This window comes from Salmo trutta, chromosome 27, assembly GCF_901001165.1.
Source record: "Salmo trutta chromosome 27, fSalTru1.1, whole genome shotgun sequence".
In the NCBI taxonomy this organism is placed as follows: domain Eukaryota; kingdom Metazoa; phylum Chordata; class Actinopteri; order Salmoniformes; family Salmonidae; genus Salmo; species Salmo trutta.
The window spans coordinates 24,561,043-24,580,469 of NC_042983.1; the positions used below are offsets into that span (position 1 = coordinate 24,561,043).

The 19,427-nt window shown below is 41.5% G+C and overlaps 2 protein-coding genes across 3 annotated transcripts; one reads left to right on the forward strand and one right to left on the reverse strand.

Annotated features, from left to right (window-relative positions):
• Positions 1 to 9,751: 9,751 nt before the first annotated feature.
• LOC115164676 (P2X purinoceptor 4-like) lies at positions 9,752 to 17,678 on the reverse strand. 2 transcript variants are annotated; one of them, XM_029717397.1, is made up of 13 exons: positions 16,087 to 17,678; positions 15,515 to 15,662; positions 15,296 to 15,367; positions 15,100 to 15,172; positions 14,678 to 14,774; positions 14,050 to 14,130; positions 13,690 to 13,831; positions 13,286 to 13,422; positions 13,001 to 13,091; positions 12,796 to 12,861; positions 12,599 to 12,703; positions 12,348 to 12,455; positions 9,752 to 10,549 (listed from the first exon to the last, which is right to left on the reverse strand). In XM_029717397.1, the coding sequence occupies exons 1-13, from the start codon at positions 16,317 to 16,319 to the stop codon at positions 10,070 to 10,072; spliced, it is 1,833 nt and encodes a 610-aa protein (XP_029573257.1). In that variant the 5' UTR covers positions 16,320 to 17,678; the 3' UTR covers positions 9,752 to 10,069. The 2 variants fall into 2 exon arrangements, with proteins under 2 accessions (XP_029573257.1, XP_029573258.1); XM_029717398.1 differs by lacking the exon at positions 12,599 to 12,703.
• Positions 17,679 to 17,720: 42 nt separating this feature from the next.
• Positions 17,721 to 18,699, forward strand: LOC115164077 (taste receptor type 2 member 40-like). Its single transcript, XM_029716191.1, has one exon. It carries the CDS (start codon positions 17,734 to 17,736, stop codon positions 18,697 to 18,699), a length of 966 nt encoding a protein of 321 aa, XP_029572051.1. The 5' UTR covers positions 17,721 to 17,733.
• Positions 18,700 to 19,427: the final 728 nt, after the last annotated feature.

Genomic DNA, 19,427 nt, shown 5'->3' on the forward strand with positions numbered 1-19,427 from the left:
CCTAAAGTTGTATTCGGGAGCTACAGTTGAAGTCAGAAGTTACATACACTTAGGTTGGAGTCATTAACTTGTTTTTTCAACCACTCCACAAATTTCTTGTTAACAAACTATAGTTTTGGCAAGTCGGTTAGGACATCTACTTTGTGCATGACACAAGTAATTTTTCCAAAAATTATTTACAGAAAGATTATTTCACTTACAGTGAATTGTATCACAATTCCAGTGGGTCAGAAGTTTACATACACTAAGTTGACTGTACCTTTAAACAGCTTGGAAAATTCCAGAAAATTATGTCATGGCTTTAGAAGCTTCTAATAGGCTAATTGACATAATTTGAGTCAATTGGAGGTGTACCTGTGGATGTATTTCAAGGCCTACCTTCAAACTCAGTGCCTCTGCTTGACATCATGGGAAAATCAAAATAAATCAGCCAAGACCTCAGAAAAAAAATTGTGGACTTCCACAAGTCTGATTCATCCTTGGGAGCAATTTCCAAACCCATGAAGGCACCACGTTCATCTGTACAAACAATTGTATGCAAGTATATACACCATTGGACCACGTAGCCGTCATACCGCTCAGGAAGGAGAAGCGTTCTGTCTCCTAGAGATGAACGTACTTTGGAACGTACTTTGCAAATCAATCCCAGAACAACAACAAAGGATCTTGTGAAGATGCTGGAGGAAACGGGTACAAAAGTATCTATATCCACAGTAAAACTAGTCCTATATCGACATGACCTGAAAAGCCACTCAGCAAGGAAGAAGCCACTGCTATAAAACCGCCATTAAAAAGCCAGACTACGGTTTGCAACTACACATGGAGACAATGATTGTACTTTTTGGAGAAATGTCTTCTGGTCTGATGAATCAAAAATATAACTGTTTGGCCATAATGACCATCGTTATGTTTGGAGGAAAAAGGGGGATGCTTGCAAGCCGAAGAACACCATCCCAATCGTGAAGCACAGGGGTGGCAGCATCATGTTGTGGGGGTACTTTGCTGCAGGAGGGACTGGTGCACTTCACAAAATAGATGGCATCATGAGGTAAGAAAATGATGTGGATATATTGAAGCAACATCTCAAGACATCAGTCAGGAAGTTAAAGCTTGGTCGCAAATGGGTCTTCGAAATGGACAATGACCCCAAGCATACTTCAAAAGTTGTGGCAAAATGGCTTAAGGACAACAAAGTCAAGGTATTGGAGTGGCCATCACAAAGCCCTGACCTCAATCCTATACAAAATGTGTGTGCAGAACTGAAAAAGCGTGTCTGAGCAAGGAGGTCTACAAACCTGACTTAGTTTCACAAACTGTGTCAGGAGGAATGGACCAAAATTCACCCAACTTATTGTGGAAGGCTACCCGAAACGTTTGACCTAAGTTAAACGATTTAAAGGCAATGCTTACAAATACTAATTGAGTGTATGGAAACTTCTGACCCACTGGGAATGTGATGAAAGAAATAAAAGCTGAAATAAATCATTCTCTCTACTATTATTCTGACATTTCACGTTCTTAAAATAATGTGGTGATCCTAACTGACCTAAGACAGGGAATGTTTACTAGGATTAAATGTCAGGAATTGTGAAAAACTGAGTTTAAATGTATTTGGCTAAGGTGTATGTAAACTTCTGACTTCAAATGTACATTGTTCTCAGAGTTTTTATGTCCAGCCTGCGGAAAGAGTACTTAGGGCCACAGGTCCCAGCTCCAGTCAATCACAATCCCAAGAACGCCACCCTTAACAACATAACCATGATATAGTCTAATTTCAAAATTCAGCTATTTAGCGAATTTTACACAGAAAATACAAAAGATAAAGGACACCTTTTACTATGAAAGACTGACCAGGTGAAAGCTATGATCCCTTATTGATGTCACTTGTTAAATCCACTTCAATAATCAGTATAGATGAATGGGAGGAGACAGGTTAAAGAAGAATTGTGTATGTGTGTCATTCAGAGGGTGAATAGGCAAGACAAAATATTTAAGTGCCTTTGAATGGGATATGGTAGTAGGTGCCAGGCCAGGCGCATCGGTTTGTGTGAAGAACTGCAATAATGCTGGGTTTTTCATGCGCAACAGTTTCTTGTGTGTATGAAGAATGGTCCACCACCCAAAGGACATCCAGCCAACTTGACAAAACTGTACGAAGCATTGGAGTCAATATGGGCCTACGTCCCTGAGGAACACTTTTGACACTTTGTATAGTCTATGCCCTGATGAATTGAGACTGTTCTGAAGTGGGGGGGGGGGGGGGGGGGGGGGTGCAACTCAATGTTAGGAAGGTGTCCCTAATGTTTGGTATACTTAGTGTATATACACCACAGAGTTACACTATTGCCCAAATAGCCTATAGCCTGATGGGCATGGATGAAGCCCTTATTAAATTGTGACACAAACCAAACACGTCATAACTGCTGAGAATAACTTCAAGAATATCTAGTATGGGCTTATGCAGAGTCAAATCTAAATGGGACCTGAGAAAAGAAAGTGAGTGGCTACATGTTATACCCTGATAGCCATGGTCTGAATGTCCTCCTCAGTTTCAGTGACCATGTCTTTGAAGCGGAAGATGGGACAGTCGGGGTCTGATGTGCGATTGAAATCACATTGCTTCAGATATGAAGGGTTAACATCAGCCAAAATGTTTCTTCTGCAAGAGACTAATGGAGAAAATATGGGGTATTCTGCAGAATAAAATAAAACTCTTAAGCAGGTGTCTTGCCTTTATTCCTACATGTTTCACTTGAGTGCAACACAAACATACAGTGCCTTTGGAAAGTATTCAGACCCCTTGACTTTTTCCACATTTTGTTACGTTACGTCCTTATTCTAAAATTGATTAAATAAATACAATTCTCAGCAATCTACACACACTAACCCATAATGACAAAGCAAAAACAGGTTTTTAGAATTAAAACAGAAATACCTTATTTACAGAAGTATTCAGACCCTCGAAATTGAGCTCCAGTGCATCCTGTTTCCATTGGCCATCCTTGAGATGTTTCTACAACTTGATTGGAGTCCACCTGTGGTAAATTCAATTGAACATTGTTTGGAAAGGCACACACCTGTCTATATAAAATCCCACAGTTGACAGTGCATGTCAGAGCAAAAACCAAGCCACGAGGTCGAAAGAATTTTCCGTAGAGCTCCGAGACAGAATTGTGTCTAGGCACAGATCTGGGGAAAGGTACCAAAACATTTCTGCAGCACTGATGGTCCCCAAGAACACAGTGGCCTCCATCATTCTTAAATGGAAGAAGTTTGGAAGCACCAAGACTCTAGAGCTGGCCGCCAAACTGAGCAATCAGGGGAGAAGGGCCTTGGTCAGGGAGGTGAGCAAGAACCCGATGGTCACTCTGGCAGAGCTCCAGAGTTCCTCTGTGGAGATGGGAGAACCTTACAGAAGGACAACCATCTCTGCAGCACTCCACCCATCAGGCCTTTATGGTAGACTGGCCAGACGGAAGCCGCTCCTTAGTAAAAGGCTCATGACAGCCTGCTTGGAGTTTTCCAAAAGGCACCTAAAGGACTGTCAGACCTTGAGGAACAAGATTGAACTCTTTGGCCTGAATGTCAAGCATCACGTCTGGAGGAAACCTGGCACCATCACTACAGTGAAGCATGGTGGTGGCAGCATCATGCTGTGGGGATGTTTTTCAGCAACAGGGACTGGGAGACTAGTCAGGATCAAGGGAAAGATGAACAGAGCAAAGTATAGAGAGATCCTTGATGAAAACATGAGCCAGAGCGTTCAGGACCTCAGACTGGGGTGAAGGTTCACCTTCCAACAGGACAACGACCCTAAGCACACAGCCAAGACAACACAGGAGTGGCTTCGGGACAAGTCTCTGAATGTCCTTGAGTGGCCCAGCCAGAGCCCGGACTTGAACCTGATTGAAAATCTCTGGAGAGACCTGAAAATAGCTGTGCAGCAACGCTCCCCATCCAACCTGACAGAGCTTGAGAGGATCTTTAGAGAACAATGGGAGAAACTCCCCAAATACAGTTGTGCCAAGCTTATAGCGTCACCCAAGACTAGAAGCTGTAATCACTGCCAAACGTGCATCAACTAATTGAGTAAAGTGTGATATCTCTGTTGTTTTTCATTGTCATTTTGGGGTATTGTGTGTAGATTGATGACGGAAAAAAAACTATTTTATCCATTTTAGAATAAGGCTGTAACGTAACAAAATGTGGAAAAAGTCAATGGGTCTGAATACTTTCCGAATGCACTGTAATGTGTTCTTATTTACTCAGGTAGGTTAGTGTCTATTTCAAGAGGACCCCAAGATAGCATCTCACAGGTATTGACAGTGTCTGAGTAGTTTACGCATAGCCCTGTCTGCATACCTTTGAAGAGAGTAATATGATTAGAGACATTGCTATATAGTTATTCAAATATATTGCAGGATGATTCAGAAAATGTTAATACATTTTAGGACACATTTCTCTGGAGCAGTAGATATGTATTTACTTATGACACTCGGAATGAATGTTTCAGCCATCTCCTTGCTGGTTGCTGCCCTTCTTAACAATTCTACAAGGATTCATCAGCAAGACATGGAGGTTTACCGTTGCCACGGACATCACTGGATCCGTCTGTGCAGTCACTGTCTGACATGCAAATGGTGGATTGGTTTGGGAGCTTAAGAAGATACAGGATCACATTTCACTAACATTCAAATACCTTTTTGACTACAATTGAAATAAAGGTTGTATAAGTAAATTTATTAATGTGTAACTACAGTCTCATTATACATTTTACAATATATTTTTAGTAGTGTTCATTTCAAACAATAACCTAACGTTTCACAATATAGCCTATTATACTTTTCAGTATATTTTAAAGAAGAAATGTAACGGCCGTCGTCAGAATTAGACCAAGGTGCAGCGGAGGATGTGTTCATCTTAGCAATTTAATTGAAAAAAAGAACACTTTACAAAAATAAACCAAAGACGACAGCAAAACAGTCCTGTCAGGAAAACACACTAACAGAATACAATCACCCACAAAACCCAAAGGAAAAACAGGCTACTTATGTGTGACTCCCAATCAGCAACAACGACCTACAGCTGTGCCTGATTGGGAGCCACACACGGCCAAACCAAAGAAACCAGCCAACATAGAAAAATGAACATAGAACGCCCACCCAATGTAACACCCTGGCCTAACCAAAATAAAGAACAAAAAACCCCTCTCTATGGCCAGGGCGTTACAAGAAATCAGAAACGTACCTTTGGACAGCTCAGTTGAGTTTGATTGGGGGTGACAATCATGTTAGTCTGCCAGACAAAGATCACATTTTCCTCAAACAAATCCCCTTATACACAAATATAAAAACAGTTAAATACAATTTGAACTGAAACTGACCAAAAGGTGATACACTGTAGATGAGATGTATTGAGTATATGATGCTACCTGAGCGGGGATGTAATCAGACAAATCCCACACACGGGCACCTAGATCAGCGATCTGGGGGAAGGCAGTGCCCTTCATCTAGGTGGTGACAGAGCTGATCACTGAGTCTGTCTCCTGGTAAGACTTTTGCACCGTACAGACATACCTGCAGTATAACAGGTTAGACACGACACAAGAAAAAACAAGTGTAGAGTGATACAATCACACATCATCCACTATGACTTAATATAGATGGCTTTGTAATAGAAACTGAATTATTGAAGCCCCAATTTACCCGAACACATAAAAGATGACCAGAAACTGGATTAATCTAAAGACAGCTCCCACCACTTTGCTCTTAGCCACAATAATTCCTAATGTTTCATAATCAAACAAACAGCAGAGGCAGCTCTGACAAGCAGCTCTGACAGCTACAGCAGCCCGTCTTCTGAGTTATGGATATACTGTAGCAAACTAGCAATGGGAGTGATACAAGAGGTAAACAGGCCTCACACTCACAGCCTGCTGAGATAATAGTAAAATCATCTTCATCGCTAGTATGAAAACTACAACTGACCAGTGGTCATACATTTCTTTGGGGGGGCTTACCTGTTTTGCAAGTTATTTTGGCATTAATACGTCTCATATACCAGTTTGCAAACAATGTAAAATATATATATATATACTATAAACTCAGCAAAAAAGAAACGTCCCTTTTTCATGACCCTGTCTTTCAAAGATAATTCATAAAATGCCAAATAACTTCACAGATCTTCATTGTAAAGGGTTTAAACACTGTTTCCCATTCTTGTTCAATAAAGCATAAACAATTATGTACCTGTGGAACGGTCGTTAAGACACTAACAGCTTACAGGCGGTAGGCAATTAAGGTCACAGTTATGAAAACTTAGGACACTAAAGAGGCGTTTCTATTGACTCTGAAAAAGACCAAACGAAGGTTGCCCAGGGTACCTGCTCATCGGCATGAATGTGCCTTAGGCATGCTGCAAGGAGGCATGAGGACTGCAGATGTGGCCAGGGCAATAAATTGCAATGTCCGTACTGTGAGACGCCTAAGACAGTGCTACAGGGAGACAGGACGGACAGCTGATCGTCCTCACAGTGGCAGACCACGTGTAACAACACCTGTGCAGGATCGGTACATCTGAACATCACACCTGCGGGACAGGTACAGGATGGCAACAACAACTGCCCGAGTTACACCAGGAACGCACAATCCCTCCATCGGTGCTCAGACTGTCTGCAATAGGCTGAGAGAGGCTGGACTGAGGGCTTGTAGGCCTGTTGTAAGGCATGTGCTCACCAGACATCACCGGCAACAACGTCGCCTATGGGCACAAACCCATCGTCGCTGGACCAGACAGGACTGGCAAAAAGTGCTCTTCATTGACGAGTCGCGGTTTTGTCTCACCAGGGGTGATGGTCGGATTCGCATTTATCTTTGAAGGAATGAGCGTTACACCGAGGCCTGTACTCTGGAGCGGGATCGATTTGGAGGTGGAGGGTCCGTCATGGTCTGGGGTGGTGTGTCACAGCATCATCGGACTGAGCTTGTTGTCATTGCAGGCAATCTCAACGCTGTGCGTTACAGGGAAGACATCCTCCTCCCTCATGTGGTACCCTTCCTGCAGGCTCATCCTGACATGACTCTCCAGCATGACAATACTACCAGCCATACTGCTCATTCTGTGCGTGATTTCCTGCAAGACAGGAATGTCAGTGTTCTACCAAGGCCAGCGAAGAGCCCGGATCTCAATCCCATTGAGCACGTCTGGGACCTGTTGGATCGGAGGGTGAGGGCTTGGGCCATTCCCCCTAGAAATGTCCGGGAACTTGCAGGTGCCTTGGTGGAAGAGTGGGGTAACATCTCACAACAAGAACTGGCAAATCTGTTGCAGTCCATGAGGAGGAGATGCACTGCAGTATTTAATGCAGCTGGTGGCCACACCAAATACTGACTGTTACTTTTGATTTTGACCTCCCCCTTTGTTCAGGGACACATTATTCCATTTCTGTTAGTCACATGTCTGTGGAACTTATTCAGTTTATGTCTCAGTTGTTGAATCTTGTTATGTTCATACAAATATTTACACATGTTAAGTTTGCTGAAGATAAACGCAGTTGACAGTGAGAGGACATTTCTTGTTTTGCTGAGTTTATCATTGAGTTAAGAAAGCTGCATACAAACATGGTCTCTTTTTGTTTTCTTGAGTAAGGCAGCTCCAAAATGTAGGTGTTACAGCCTAGCTCAGTGCTTTCTGTGGTGGTGGGGCAAGCCAGCAGAAAATACGTAGTGTTGTGCCGTGATTGGCTCAGTGTTATGTCACTCGTGGGGAAACTACGTCACCGTGAAGTGTAAGGGGAGTCCTCAAACATTCTAGCCCTTTGGCTGCTGACATTAGAAGTGCCCATCCAAGAAGACTCAAGGTCATTGGCCACAGATAAAATGACGTCCAATCGCATTATATGTGCAGTAGCTTTGACTGGACTGATCATGTCAACATCATACTTTCAAAATCTTAGCTAGCAGTCATCATCATGAGTCAAGTTGACAATCTACTGCCAAATCCTTTTTAATCCTTGAAAGATAAAGATAAATAATGAAGAGAAATTATAGATAAAACTTATCGGTGCTCATCGGCCATTGGACATAAACATTACACAACAAGTTAGAAATCGCAAATTTCAACGAGTGGTTTTGAAGTCCAAAAATGTATTGTATTCTGCTGCATAAATGATGTAATATGCCAGGGAGATATGTGTACTGTAGCTAAGAAAGTAATAACGTTACTAAGCATATGTTGTTTAGTAAATTGTTAGTAGCCCATGTGCCTCACGCTAATAATTTGGTCCCTTTTCCCCTCTTAATTAGCCTATAGCCTGTGTTTAGAGAAATGTAATCATCAAATATTGTAAGAGCTTTCATTGTCAGCTTATATGCCCCGTTATTTATCTTATGGTTCTGACTTGGTGTACAGGGAAAATACTGTAAGAACGGCCCATGTTCTGAATTCTGTCGCTGTACCTTTCAAAAGTGCCGAGCAAATAGTTATATTGACAACGTCCGTCCTAGCTCGCTCAATGTCTTTATTGAAATTGCGGATTGCCTCTTATCCGATTGTCATCCCCTTATGCCATAGTTTGTACATCTCAATTGTCAGTAGAAACCACATTTGTTAAAGCAAGTCAGCCATATCAGCTATGTTTTATAAAAAGGCAGTAAATGAGGCTGAATGAACTGTTTCATTGCCGGACTAGGCTCCCCTGATAGCCAGGTGTAGCAGTGGTAAGGTGTTGGGACTGCTGTTGGGACTCTGCTGTTGAGACAGCTCTATGTAGGCCAGTTTGTGGGCACCGTTTTGTCACCGTTATAGTGCAATTAATGTATTGTTTAGTGTTTTGTAGTGGCTTTGCTGGCATGCATCCCACATCAACATTTTTTTTTTGTTGCCCCACCTAGTGTCACGCTCTGACCTAGGAGAGCTCTGTTTAGCTAGGCCAGGGTGTGATAGGTGGGTAGGCATTCTATGTTTTGTGTTCTATGTTTTGGCCGGGTATGGTTTCCAATCAGAGGCAGGTGTCCATCGTTGTCTCTGATTGGAAGCCATACTTAGGCAGCCTGTTTTTCCTTTGTTTTTTGTGGGTAGTTGTTTTTCCGTTTAGTTGTAAGTACCTGACGGAACTGTCTGCTGTCATTTTTTGTTTAATTTGTAAAGTCTTCATTCTTTCGCATTAAACTACAAGATGAACATATTCCACGCTGCACCTTGGTCTACTCATTCTGATGCTTGTGACACCTAGATTTACATGCTAAAATCTCTACTGCAACTGACCCTGGCTCATTTCACAAATCTAACTCATCTGAGTAGAGGCATAATAAAACTACTGTACATCGACTACAATGGATCCATAAAAACGGTATGTACTATTGTATGCACACAAGAACTGGAGAAGATGTGAAATTACATTATCATCAAGTCAACAATTTTTTCCAAATTACATTTATTGCACATGGTAAAAAAGATCTGTTCAATATAAAAAATAATTGAAATAGGTTACATGTCTGCAGAGAGTCAACAAAATGATAACACAATTCCCTTCTCCAGTTAGCTCCAGTTCATTGTCATCTAAGATAATGGATCTTCCGCAATATTTTTTATTTTATTTTTTTAAATACATTTTTTAAAATGTATTGTACCTTTAATTTAACTAGGCAAGTCAGTTAAGAACAAATTATTCACAATGACGGCCTACCCCGGCCAAACCCGAAGACGCTGGGCCAATTGTGCGCCGCCCTATGGGACTCCCAATCACGGCCGATTGTGATACAGCCTGGATTAAAACCAGGGTCTGTAGTGACGCCTCTAGCACTGAGATGCAGTGCCTTAGACCGCTGCGCCACTTGGGAGCCCTCTTCATCATTCAGGGTCTCTAGACAGTGGGATGGATAAACACAATATCTACAGGCGAGGATAATGATCAAGTTGAAAATGTTAACCTTAATACAGAATGGAAGATTAGACAAATACACCAGTACAAATGCATGATACAGCTGCTACATGATGAGGACCAGTCTCTGATGGAGCTTCTATGTAGAACACTGCTTTCTAAAGCACTGACTCTCCCTCTTCCCTAAAGCTATGTGTTAGGGCTGGACTGGGGAGAAGTAGTTCTGCTGGGTCTCATGCCAGTGTACTCTCCATCTTGGCTGGAGTATTCCTCTCTGATTCTCCACACACTACAACTGGGTATGACAGGGAGGCTTTCTCTGGGTGGGGCCCCAATTCTCCAGGTGATATACTGAATGTAGGCGCAGTGACGCAGGGCGGTGGTCCACTGCTCCCCCTCGGTCAGCTCACAAAGGGGTTCTCTGTACAGCAACACTGCCTCCAGCAAGGGCCGACTCAGCACCAGCTGTTCAAACAGGGAAGAGGTGGTGATGCAGCGACCTCTGCTCATCCTGCAGCACAGCTGCTCCTGGGGAGGGGTGGAGGGGAGGCAGCAGCCACACAGACACCAGGCTGGACGGCTGGGCCGAGAGAGAGCCTGGGGCTGCTTGTCGATGATGTGCCCTTTCTGCAATACACCAGCCATGGCACTCAGGTGCCTTATGTCGTCCTGACAACAAGAGTGCAATACATACATATTACAGTAGTCATATGTACTTATATACAATAGTTTACCTTGCTTAGTAACTGTGTAAAAGACAAGAGAAGGGTAACATAAAGTGAGCTTACAGTGAGGGAAAAAAGTATTTGATCCCCTGCTGATTTTGTACGTTTGCCCACTGACGAAGAAATGGTCAGTCTATAATTTTAATGGTAGGTTTATTTGAACAGTGAGAGACAGAATAACAACAACAAAATCCTGAAAACGCATGTCAAAAATGTTATAAATTGATTTGCATTTTAATGAGGGAAATAAGTATTTGATCCCCTCTCAATCAGAAAGATTTCTGGCACCCAGATGTCTTTTATACAGGTAACGAGCTGAGATTAGGAGCACACTCTTAAAGGGAGTGCTCCTAATCTCACCTTTTTACCTGTATAAAAGACACCTGTCCACAGAAGCAATCAATCAATCAGATTCCAAACTCTCCACCATGGTCAAGACCAAAGAGGTCTCCAAGGATGTCAGGGACAAGATTGTAGACCTACACAAGGCTGGAATGGGCTACAAGACCATCGCCAAGCAGCTTGGTGAGAAGGTGACAACAGTTGGTGCGATTATTCGCAAATGGAAGAAACACAAAAGAACTGTCAATCTCCCTCTGCCTGGGGCTCCATGCAAGATCTCACCTCGTGGAGTTGCAATGATCATGAGAACAGTGAGGAATCAGCCCAGAACTACACGGGAGGATCTTGTCAATGATCTCAAGGCAGCTGGGACCATAGTCACCAAGAAAACAATTGGTAACACACTACGCCGTGAAGGACTGAAATCCTGCAGCGTCCGCAAGGTCTCCCTGCTCAAGAAAGCACATATACATGCCCGTCTGAAGTTTGCCAATGAACATCTGAATGATTCAGAGGACAACTGGGTGAAAGTATTGTGGTCAGATGAGACCAAAATGGAGCTCTTTGGCATCAACTCAACTCGCCGTGTTTCGAGGAGGAGGAATGCTGCCTATGACCCCAAGAACACCATCCCCACCGTCAAACATGGAGGTGGAAACATTATGCTTTGGGGGTGTTTTTCTGCTAAGGGGACAGGACAACTTCACCGCATCAAAGGGATGATGGACGGGGCCATGTACCGTCAAATCTTGGGTGAGAACCTCCTTCCCTCAGCCAGGGCATTGAAAATGGGTCGTGGATGGGTATTCCAGCATGACAATGACCCAAAACACACGGCCAAGGCAACAAATGAGTGGCTCAAGAAGAAGCACATTAAGGTCCTGGAGTGGCCTAGCCAGTCTCAAGACCTTAATCCCATAGAAAATCTGTGGAGGGAGCTAAAGGTTCGAGTTGCCAAACGTCAGCCTCGAAACCTTAATGACTTGGAGAAGATCTGCAAAGAAGAGTGGGACAAAATCCCTCCTGAGATGTGTGCAAACCTGGTGGTCAACTACAAGAAACGTCTGACCTCTGATTGCCAACAAGGGTTTTGCCACGCTTTGCCACTAAGTCATGTTTTGCAGAGGGGTCAAATACTTATTTCCCTCATTAAAATGCAAATCAATTTATAACATTTTTGACATGCGTTTTTTCTGGATTTTTTGTTGTTGTTATTCTGTCTCTCACTGTTCAAATAAAGCTACCATTAAAATTATAGACTGGTCATTTATTTGTCAGTGGGCAAACGTACAAAATCAGCAGGGGATCAAATACTTTTTTCCCCCCACTGTAAAAGGGAGTATCTACTGTATCTGGGGGTGAGAATGGCACTACATTTGGGAAAACACAATTATGCTAACCTTGAATGGGTGAACGGACATGGGCTTCACTTGTTGTAAACTTTTCCTATGTGATCTTTTCACCACTCTTATATGGTTCTCGTCCACAAACGAGACACAGAGAATGCACTGGAACACAGAAGAAGAATAGTGCCATTGTTCAGCGTCTCACCACATATTTACATCCAACATTCAGTCAATGGGAATGCAAATGTTGCTGTGGATTTGAGGGCATGTATAATCCCCAGTGGGGAATGCCATCCCACTCCTACCTGTTGTCTGTCCTGAACAGATTCAACCTTTTTCTCTGAGTAGTTCTGTCTGGCTTCTTTAGAGAAGCAGCTGGTCCCAATGAGCCAGTCAATGAATAAAGTGGTCTGGGGAAAGTCACAGTCAATGTAGGCATCTTTGCCTGTTTAAATGTTGAATTTCAAAAAAAGTTGAATAAAAACATCTGAATAAAGCTCACCAGTGCATAATAGGATAGAGTTGATCCAATGTAGATGATCAGTTGGATTATGCTGAATTTTCCTGCCTTTAAAAGAACACACATGATAAATGACCATTTGTATTAATCTGATTCATGCTTCATTAGAATAATATATGCTCATTCATAAGATTACCATCATCATTATTGCAGGTTTGAATGATAAGACTTAATGAGTCATACAAACCTTTCCAAACACCATGACATCAAACCTGATCCCAAACGCTTTAAACAGGGTTCTCTCCCCAACACCTTTCTCTGTCTGATATCTGGCAAACCTGCCAACACATGTAGTTATAAAACTGTAAAAAAACAATGTTACACTGTAATATCTGGATGCTCCGATATCTACAATTACAAATGCCTATTCCAGCATAGATTGACAGCTTTCCATAATCTCATTTGAAATGGGTCAACTGGCCATGTATGGTCTATGACATTTGGCCTAAAGAACAAGACCAGTCACAATTACCTGAAGTTGAGACCAGGGTACAGAGTTCTGTTGCTCTCCTTCTCATCCAGCCGGCGGAAGGAGTATTTGGGCAGACAGTTCCGCAAGAACCCGTCCAGATTACAATCCCACTTAATTTGAATCCCAATGACGCCACCCTTTGGTGAGAGAGCATGGTGAAGATGATCTACTCAACTTGTTTTAGATCAACCTTACCTGACAATCATGTAAACCCTCTCACATCTGAAGTAATTAAGGGGATTTCATTCTGTAATTCATTAAGTAATCAAATATGTCCAACGTTATGAACTGCTAGTATGTGCAATGCCAAATAGATGCAGACATCAGTTACATACATACATAATTGAGAGTCATAGGGTAAGTTTGTGGTTATTTGAGAAATTCCTTCTAACAGAGCAGCCCACCTCAACTGCCATCTCTGAGAAGTTCTCTCTGGCCTCCAACACAATGTCCCCGAGGCGGAAGATGGGGCACCAGGGGTCTGTACGCCTGTTAAATTGGCAGTGCTTCAGGTAGCTGTCCGTCATCTCAGGGAGGATGTTCCTTCTGTGAGACAAACACACATTAGTAAGATCAGCTGAATGTAAAGACGGTGCTCGTTTTCCATCTGTTTATGAATTCATGTAATTCTGTTTTTTGTGACCCTTTGAGTATGTAAAGGTGGGGTGGTGAAGGTTATTCTGAATATAATTTATATAACATACTTAACTGTGGTGTGCAAGCTAAAAATAAAAATCTATTCACATTCAATTGGGCAGTCTCACCTAATAAAGTTAAAGTTTGGGAATCTGATGTTGTTCTTGATGAGGACTGTGAAGTTCTCAGCTGATGCCAAGAGAGCAGGCCTAGATGTCAGAGCAGTCATCAATTGCACTATTGAAGCATAGTTGTGAAAAAAACATGTTTTTACAGCTGATGGTTTAGGGCTCTATTCAGTCTTTAAAGCTGAAGTGTTACAGATTCCGTGATAGAAATGTAAAGGTAATTTCAGGTTGAGCCGACATGCAGCGTTTACCGTGAACGTAGTCTCTGCTAAAACGGGAACATTGCATTTAAATTTCAATCACGCTGCAAAGCTGAACTTCCACAATTGAATAGAGCCCTTCATTTTCATTCCAAAGTTGTTGTGAAACTACTTTGAAACAATGTTCCTCATCATATTTGACTATACACTCATGCAGCAGTAATGTGGTGAGCTTCCTCCACATTAGAGGAACTAAAGTATAAATATAGCTGTCAGGCAGTGGTCTATGTAGAAGTGAAGATGACTTGATTTACTGAGTAACTAAACTCTGCAGAGACTGCAAGTCAAATCACACTGAACATGATGAGAGGGGGAAGGCAGGCACACATACTGATAATGAGAATACAAACAATAGTGAGCTTATTTACTTGGGGGGCTTTTTCTTGGTCTCTATGGGGCACCATGTAGACACCTCACATGTTTTCTGTGTTACATCAAACTTCACACATGCACCTGTCTGAACCCCTGAAAGGTAAGCAAAATGTGGAATTTAGAATGAGTTCAATTTGAACTATTATATGGTTCACATGACAAATAATAACAAAAATTGTCTTAGCTTTTCTATTATCATGTGTCTACATGTTTACTACTACTACTGTGCAACCTTTACATAACCAGAATGTATCTGCCTACAGTGAAGACAGAGAGAACAGAGCTGACCATCTGAAACCTCAACACATCAGGGACAAATTCCTCCCCTCCTTGCAAGAACTAATGGTCTAACCAGATAGAGATGACACAAACAGAGGAGAAGGATCAGGAGAAAAGTTGTAGACAGCTGTAGTTGTACCGTGGCTGTTCTGATCCCAGAACCCCTTCACGCAGTCCTTGTCTGTCCAACACACTTTTCCGTAAGGAGGGACCTGTAATACAAAGACTCCTGGGAGATGAGTTGGTTCTAGTCATCAAATAGTGTGGTTAATAGAAGTGATATAAGACATTATCATTTACAGGAATTGGGTAGGGACGTCCTACTGGCACTCTACCTCAGGGCATTTTCCTTGCCTTTGATTTTTTGTAACAATGACATTGGTCACCACGAAAAATGAATTCTTTCCCTTAAACAGAAAGTCCAACAAATGTATAGAAAGTCAGAACCAATGTACAAATATATGCATGTATAATACAAATATAATATGTGTATAATATACGATAATAGAACAAGAAGATTCGTAAAACACACACGTATGAACGCACACACACACCTGTGATGGCCCACTGTAATCTACAACATCCCACACTATATCACCAACATCTGGCAAGCTGGTCATGGCCACTCCCTTGACCTTAGCAGTAACAGAGCTGACCACATAGTCGTGTTCTTGGTACTCCTTGTTCCAGAACATTACAATGCTACAATGTAAAACAGTATTTTATTATAGAATGTTGCAAATTGGAGTAAATTACTTTTATGTGTCCCTGATAGATTTTAAATACTATTGGTATGGCTACAAAAGTTGGATGGTAAATAAAAAAATAAAAATAGTAAATACAATTGATAAAAGTAATACATCATTATTTTAGAATGTATTCATTATCTATAATAACATTAATTTTGAAATATTATTGGTATGGCTAGAAGATGGATGGTAAACACATAAAAATAAATTGTTAATACAATTGATAAAAGTAATAAATCATTATTTCAGAATGTATTCGTTATCTATAATAACATTCATACTTTATTTTCATGCACACATTCTTGATCAAGATGCGTGGGCGTTCCTTGTCTACTACCGTTATTACCGCAAACTGAATCATTCTGCAGAATACTCACCAGATGAACATCAGTATGACTCCGTTAAATGTCCATTTCAGTGATCCCAGCCTTACACTTTGTATTCGGACCAGTTTATGTGTTTCATACTCACATATATTTAGCCGTTTACAAGGCATTTTGGATATTGTCTGAGAGAGTGAATCTCTTTCTTCTGACTCATACTGGTTCTTCTCCTCCCTGTGTGGGTCAGTGATCACATGTACATCTGCTTGGAGCGGTTTCAGTTCCATTGACCAAACAATATTCTACGTCTGTGAAATTCAAGACTGGTCCAGTCATCGTTGTTGTATGGCATTATGCATGTATCCCTGTTGTGCAGCCAAAGCTGGAACAAAGTAGCGTTTGTCTATTGTTTTATGTTATTTGCTACTTTGAAATTTATTACATGAAAATTACAGGAATGCATTCATATGATTTAAAGACTAACATATGAAGTAGGCCTGCCATGGGGTATACCGATAAATTAGATTAAATGAAGATTTCTGTCACTATCAGTATTTGCAAATCAAAGGGTCACATATCCCTATGAAGGAAGTAATTGTATCTGGGCATGGCTGTATCTGACCACTTAACTTGATTGTGAAGATGTGCACTGCATCCTAGTCCAGATATGATATAGGCTACAGTAGGCTTGATGTTTTTTTATGCAGTATGAGTGACAGTTTCTTTGGGGGGAAAGTTGTGCCAAACAAGTTTCCTGATTTGGTGCCCAATCAAGAAATCATTTTAAACTCTAGATAGCAGTAAATAATTAGTATGGAAAGGAATTGGATGTATTTGGCCACCACAGGAGCTTGAAAAGGAGGACTATATAATTGTGTCACATACTAGCTTTAGTTTCACTGTAGTTCAATATATTTCGTTTTTGTTATTGTGTGACATTAAAATTGCTTGTGCAATTACGCCTGAGAAAAATATAAAATCTGGAGAAAAGAGACTATGGGCTCAAAAACATTTGCATTGTGAATTACATGACATTGAAACAGGATGAAAAGCACAAAACTTCATTTTGAATAAGCTAATTTGTACAAATGAAATACATAATGGATTTGAATAAGGAAATACATCCAGCCTCATCAGGCAAAGGAAAAAAAAATACATATAATTTCCATGGTTTAAAAATGTAAAACCAGCCCCAGAAGACGCTTGTAAGTAAATGACTGTCTGATCTGTAAACAAAAACCATGGCTCGATGGACAGTGGCAAGGCAGACAGTAAGTAAAATGTCATATTTATCCTCAGTAGGGACAATGAGAGTGGTTGAGATGATACAAGTATTGACTATCTTGCATCCCTACTCCCTCCCTCCATCTTCAATTTAATCTGTATCTGGTTATAGCATTGCAAATCCAGTAATAGTCTACATTCTAGTCAATGTATACTTCATGCATGCTTTTCATAAAAGCCAAATGGGCATGAATAACGTGACTTGTCTTCCTCATGGCTAATTTGTGTTTTCAAATTCTGCTGTGGAATGGCCATGCCCTACCATCAATCAGCATTGTCCCTCATTTACATTATCTCAGAGAGTCATTACTCACAGAAACAGATTTGCATAGGAATACTCATTTTCTCTATAAAATGTTATGTGGATAATACTCTGCTTCATAACAAAGAGGAATTCGTTCTCCTCTGGTTATAACTATGGGTTTTGGACAACATGAAGTCCAGCTGTATGGTATAGCTGTCCTGGTCATTATTGGAGTGCTATGGAACACCTTCAACTTGATAACAACCGTGTTCCAGCAGTGGAAGGCTGGTGGTGTCCAGACTGTGGGACTGATCATCTCCACTATCTCCCTGGGCAATGTTTTCCTGCACCTCTCCACCTTTGGCATCGTAGTCACTACATGGCGTGGGGTGTTGTGTTGGGATGATCTACCCATGTTCTTCTGTGCCATGTTGTATGTGTGGCTGAGCAGCAGCTGTTTGAGCTTCTGGTCCATCGCCTGGCTGAGTGTCCTCTATTGTGTGAAGGTGGTCAACTTCACCTCTGAGCTGTTCGCTAAGATCAAGACAAACATCTCACCGATCATCAACGTGGCTCTTGCAGTGACCTTCCTGAACTCCTGTGTGATGTTTTCCCCCTTCTTCTCCCTTAATTACCGTAACGAGTCATACGTAACACCTGTGACAAAGAACACCACCTGCGTGATTAAGACACCTCTATTCCCCACTTGGATCAACGTGAACCTTTATGTACTAGTCTTCATCTGCTACCTGGCTCCGTTACCTGTGATGGTGATGGTTCCCTCCTCCATCAGACTGGTGGTCCATCTCTGCAAACACACGCTGGAGATGAGAAAGAACAAGACCGATGTTCAGAGTGCTGATTCCTACCTGCTGGTGTGCAAGCTTACTGTGGCCCTGGTGGGCGTCTACATAACCACTCTGACCACCATCTCCCTGTTCTATCTCTCTAAACTATATGGCTCTGACATTAGCATTAACTCACTCCTGCTGGGTTACTCCTTCTATTGCATAGCATCAGGCGTTCTCTTGACTATCTCCAATAAGAACCTGAGGGAGAAACTCTTGGCTCTTTTCTACAGTACCAAGGCATCAAATGCATCAAGCAAAAGCCTGAGTGGAGAAACTGGGGCAGCTTGATATGCTTTTGAGTTTTAATACATTGTCTCCTTTTCAGTTCTTCAGGACAGTGTATTATGTCACAATATACTTAATGTTTGTCATTGCCAGATATTACAAGCAAGTGCTAATTCTTTTGTTGTAAAATCCCTTTTTGCTACTGCTGTTGTTGGCTTTTTATGCTTAGGTGTACTGGGTTTCATAGTATTTTACTTTTAAGTAGCAGTGCATGTATTGGCTTTATTTGTCTTGTTATATTTTTTATGTATTTTCTTAATGATGATTTGCACAAATTAAGGAGTGTGGCTTTATGTACAGTGCCAAGTGAAAGTCTACACTATTTCAATGTCAGTTTTATTTTTCAGAGGGACAATTACACAAATGTTAATGCCAAAGACATACCAGCATGGTGCTGAGTGTTCCTGAGTTGACCAGTAGCAGTCCTGACTTGAATCTGCTTGACAATCAGAGGCAAAATTTGATTATGGCTGTCCATCAATGATTCCCAACCAGATTTACTGAGCTGGAGCAATTTTAACAAAAACAATGGATAGAGTTGTGCAGAGTTGTGCAGATTTGGTAGAATCTTATTCAAAATGATTCACAGCTGTAATTTCTGCCAAAGGCGCTTGCACCAAATATTAACTCTGGAGTGTGAAGACATATGCAATCTTATGCAAGACATCTTTCTTTAATATTTTTATTAACTAAGAACATTTTCTATAAATGTCACTTTGTTAATGTGAAGC

Bases quoted from the DNA above. Each gene is read 5' to 3' on its own strand.
- LOC115164676 (XM_029717397.1), bottom strand. From the start codon at position 16,319: ATGGAACTGAAACCGCTCCAAGCAGATGTACATGTGATCACTGACCCA. The intron at 15,173-15,295 runs GTAGAGTGCCAG...TTTGTATTACAG, and splicing joins GGCAAGGAAAATGCCCTGAG to GTCCCTCCTTACGGAAAAGT. The intron at 13,423-13,689 runs GTGGGCTGCTCT...CTCTCACCAAAG, and splicing joins TCTCAGAGATGGCAGTTGAG to GGTGGCGTCATTGGGATTCA.
- LOC115164077 (XM_029716191.1), top strand. From the start codon at position 17,734: ATGGGTTTTGGACAACATGAAGTCCAGCTGTATGGTATAGCTGTCCTG.